Raw genomic sequence first — 4369 nt, forward strand, 5'->3', positions numbered from 1 at the left:
TTATAAAATAAACAGCCAGGGTAATCTGTAGTAGCCACATAACCCCTGAAGGCTTCTTTCAGTTTTTCACTCTTGTCCTCACTGCTGTTGAATATCTCTTCCCACATTGGCCATAAATGCTCTTGATTGTCAGGGAGTACTTCTGTCATATGATGGCAAGGTCCAAATCCTAAGAGAACAAGCGCTTGCTGCAGGGATTTAGTTCCAGTACGACCCAGTCCAGCGCCAATAACTTTCAAATCTGTCATGATCTGAAATAAAGGTCAAGGTAAAGCGTCCTTTTTTAAGTCGTGCTGAGGTCAAAATAGGCATCTTTCAACTAACAAACTTGAGGACGATGCTGCGCTCTTTTTAAGTTATCCATTTTTGCTGTGTTTTAAAAGTAATTCACAGCAAAACTACTTAGGCTGTGTCTACCCTAATACGTTGTCAAAAGTGTGCGTTTTCGTTAGGGACCTTACGATCCGACAGCGGCGGCGTCCATGAAAACGTCCCTGAAAAATAGACTTCGCATCCTTTCACTTTTTTTCGCGATTTTCCCAAGTCTTCCAGTGAGTTAAAAAGAAGGGAATTTAGGCTGGAGATGAAGAGAGGGGACTGCGCCCAAGTCGTTCAGACAGGGACGGTAGAATTTATCGCCTTGCCGTTCCTGTTCTCAAGTAAACCAGGAGCCGGCTCCTGAGTAAACTTAAAATTTGGTTATTTCATGTCGTAGTTGTGCAGGGACAGCAACGAAATGTACAAAAAAGCGTGATGCACGTGCAGCCTTGTTGTCTTGCTCATTAAACCCATTGCTTTTTTGACGCTCTCGTTGCCGTCACCGTCTTGTTTTCGTAGGGTCCCTATTGATGCGTCTTCGACTGTCCACATTAACACGTTCAAGAAACGATGAAATTGGACTTTGTGACGTAAGTTGAACTCTGTGCACTTGCTACAAACACACGTGCCTGCGATATTTTCGGTCATCGTTTTTATGTTGATGCGTTTTCGACACTCGTTACTCGTTAAGCGCATATTTAGTTATAAGGTGCGTATGACTGTGTATAATAAACACTTGGAGAGTTTGCCAGACACGAGTTCACAAATCTTTGATTGGAAACAATTTGTCAGGCACTCTCTCTCTCTCTCTCTCTCTGTGGGGGAACAAGACTCAGTCGACAAACAAGCAAGACGAGTAAATCAACGGCTAACTTATCACCAGCAGAACGATGGAAAGATGGACGATGAGAGGAATTCGTTGACAATTGTAGGACTTGCTCGGAAGGTCTCTCCTAATTGGTCGCAGGAAACAATGACATGTCATTCTTCCAATTGTTTTAGTATTGTTTGGGGTCAGGGAAACGCACCATAACTTCACTTCCGAGCAGCTGCTGGGTAACCATTAAATTCGGTGCTGACTTATTCCCTGCTCTCAAATGTTCTTCTATAAAGTTTTGAAAAAGACTAGTCTAAAAACGCGCGAGCGTGAATTGGTCAAACCTTTGAATTTCTAAGGCTTACTTTCTGGTAAATAAATGAACTGTATGTAAAAAGTGAAAGAAAAATGGCAAAAATCCAATTTCTAATTCAGTCTTTTCTTATGGTTTAGAATAAGCTGTCCTCGAAACTGGGAATGTTTTGATCAAAGCTGTGTAAATCGAGCTGAATGAGTTAATGGAACCTTGCGTTTCCTGTTTTTATCTCACCTACTGTATGGAATATGAATGGAATATGAATGGAATATGTGTGAAACTCTTCATTTTGAATCGGTATATTTCAAAGAGCTACACAACGACGATAATTGACCGACAATGTACAGAGCGGGTGGAGCTGTAGTGTCAACTATTACTAGTTGGTATTAATATTATGCTACAGGAAATGTTAGGTGGTTTAAATCGTTTCAAAACTCATCTCATATCATTTATTGGAGACTTATTAGAGACAGTGCAAAAGCAGTCAAAACAAGAATGCGACCTTGAAAATTTTATCTACACCAGGAGCATGCACGAAATGAATGCAGATTCATTGAGAGCAGATCATGACTAACGCTTTATAATTTAGCTAACGTAACTAAAGGATCACTGGAGTGTGCCGAGGACTTGTATGCTACTCGTTTGTAACCTCCCTGGAATTCATTGAACTTTAAGCCGATACTCAGGGCACAAAAAAAACAGATCAAAGATAACAACAAAAGTACAAAAAGAGAAGAATTGAATGGGTGGGCAGGACACAGCTTAAATTAAGATGAGAAGGAGAGGAATACTGCACTATTTACCTATTTACACTGTTTGTATAAGTCCTCAGATTGAAAAGCCAAGAGATATTGAAAGTCGAAAGGTAACAAAGTATTATTTTCAAATTAACTCACCACTTTCCAACGTCTATGACTCTGCCTCTCCGATCCAAACGACGTCGAGAACCGGACGTGCGTAACTCGACCGCACGTACAAGAGATCTGGGTACGAGATTACCAGTTGAACAGCGGGGAACCACAGCGGGGCTAACCTGCAGTCTCCGGCCGGTGTCCCACTCTTCACTCCAGAAGGGACAAAGACAGCTGTTTGTAAAATGGCTTGTTCTACCCGCCGGCAATGCTAAAATAATTGCTTATTTGGTTGGCACCTAAATTCGGCTGATAATGGTAATTTGTTTGGGACTATTACGTATATTTTGACAACTTTGTGATCAAAAACCCGGCGTTTAGGGGGGAGGGAGGGGGGTATGGTTTCTGCGCCGTTTTGATCTGAAAACAGGAATAGACCAATTTTGGTCTGGAACCAGGTATGGTTTTCGAGGAAACTACGGGAGTGTATGAACTTTTTTATCGTTTTTTAAAAATTCCAAATGAAGAGAAGTGTGAGAATTCTAAGTGAATTTTAAGAAATCTTTTTGTTGGCGTTCTAATCTAAGTAATGATGACATAATTGCGGCCCGCACAGGGACAAGGCAGCTACCTATTTTCGTCTTGAAAGCGTCTGAGAACTCGATTTGTTGGGTAGTTTGTTTGGAAATTTGGAAGTTTGTTTCGCTGTTTTACCAGTTCCCAGTCCCCACCCCACGCACCGCTGCAAATCCGCTGCAAAACACCGCGGCAAAACGCACTGGGCATGAGCGCAAAATTTAACACCAGGTCAGCTTTTTTTTCCGGTCCAGTAAATATACCAATTGTGTAAGCATAACGTTGCCGTTATCGCGCCAAGTTTAAAAGCATAAAGGGAGAAACAGACAAAAAAGGGAGCGAAAAAATCACTTCATTCAATACTGTGAGTGTCGATCGTTTGCACCACTATCTGGTTGCACCAACGCTGAAATGAAAATGATGTTTGAAGTTTGTACGTCGCTAAGGCTCGACTAGAGGAATTTGTTTTTACTGCCTTTCTTGCATCCTACTGGTTTGGCATAAGTTAATTTGGGAGACGGCGATAACTTAGAAAAGAATCTATAGCAATACTTATGAAAGAATTCAAAATAAAGACGTCATTATTATCATTAACACTAGAACCAGGGAATAAAACTTTAGTCCGCTCCGTGATTTTTTTTATTATCAGAGAAAACAAGAATTCAAAACAAAAGATGGGCGGGATTTACACTGCAATAACCTCGACTTTGATTACTGCCGTCACGAGCACCCGGAGCTTTCGGTCTTGTAAATGATTTTGGCCGGGAAATGCCTAAAAACGTACTTTTATTCAAGAAAATGCTTATTTCATTTCTATTTAATTCTTTTACAAGGTTGTTCTTTGGTTGAAGACTTTAATAATTTTAAACTGTGCGACTCGATGCAGCCGAGCCACACAGTCCGAAATTATTGAAAAATGGATCAATGGGAATTTTTAAAGGCGTTGAAAAAGAAACACTAAGAGTTGATTTCGTTGATTTCGTCAGCGTTCTTTTTTGAGAATCAGTTCACAGCCTCACCGGACAAAATCCGAGGCAATCATTTTGAAAAAAAAAATATATTAATACAAAAAAAGGTAACATTTACTCAGAATAACTGAAAAGCTAATCGAGCTGAGTAAAGCTAAATGATGTTCAGGCATAGGAGGTAGGTTGGCACTAAAGCTAGAACAAACAAGGAATTAGTAAATAGATAAAAGGAAAAAAATCAAAAAGAAAAAAAAAAGAAAGAGGAGAAAAAAATATATATATATATATAAATACCAATTAAAGACTCACGAACAGTAAGACTGTAAGATGTTTAACATGACTTTGTTTTTAAAGGATTTAAGGGGGAGGTGTTTAATGCTTTCATCAAGGTTATTCCAAACTTTTACAGCCGCAAAGCGAAAGTTGAATTTACCATAGTTTTTTTTTTGTATTGAGGTAATAGGTTGATTTAGAAGCAAGCCTGGTATTGTATGAGGGTATGGATGCTACTGTTTTAAAGAAA

General features: G+C 39.7%; 1 protein-coding gene across 1 annotated transcript in view; it reads right to left on the reverse strand.

The window, feature by feature from the left end:
* Positions 1-2417, reverse strand: part of LOC140951767 (uncharacterized) — a 3014-nt gene extending 597 nt beyond the window's left edge. Inside the window, exons 1-2 of the mRNA XM_073401106.1 lie at positions 2348-2417; positions 1-251 (exon numbers count right to left, since the gene is read on the reverse strand). The exon at positions 1-251 is cut by the window's left edge and continues 597 nt beyond it. Of these exons, the coding sequence (XP_073257207.1) occupies positions 1-248 (248 nt within the window). The 5' untranslated portion in view covers positions 249-251; positions 2348-2417. The remainder of the gene's footprint in view (positions 252-2347) is intronic.
* Between the last annotated feature and the right edge of the window lie 1952 nt (positions 2418-4369).

This window comes from Porites lutea, chromosome 1 (genome assembly GCF_958299795.1).
Source record: "Porites lutea chromosome 1, jaPorLute2.1, whole genome shotgun sequence".
In the NCBI taxonomy this organism is placed as follows: domain Eukaryota; kingdom Metazoa; phylum Cnidaria; class Anthozoa; order Scleractinia; family Poritidae; genus Porites; species Porites lutea.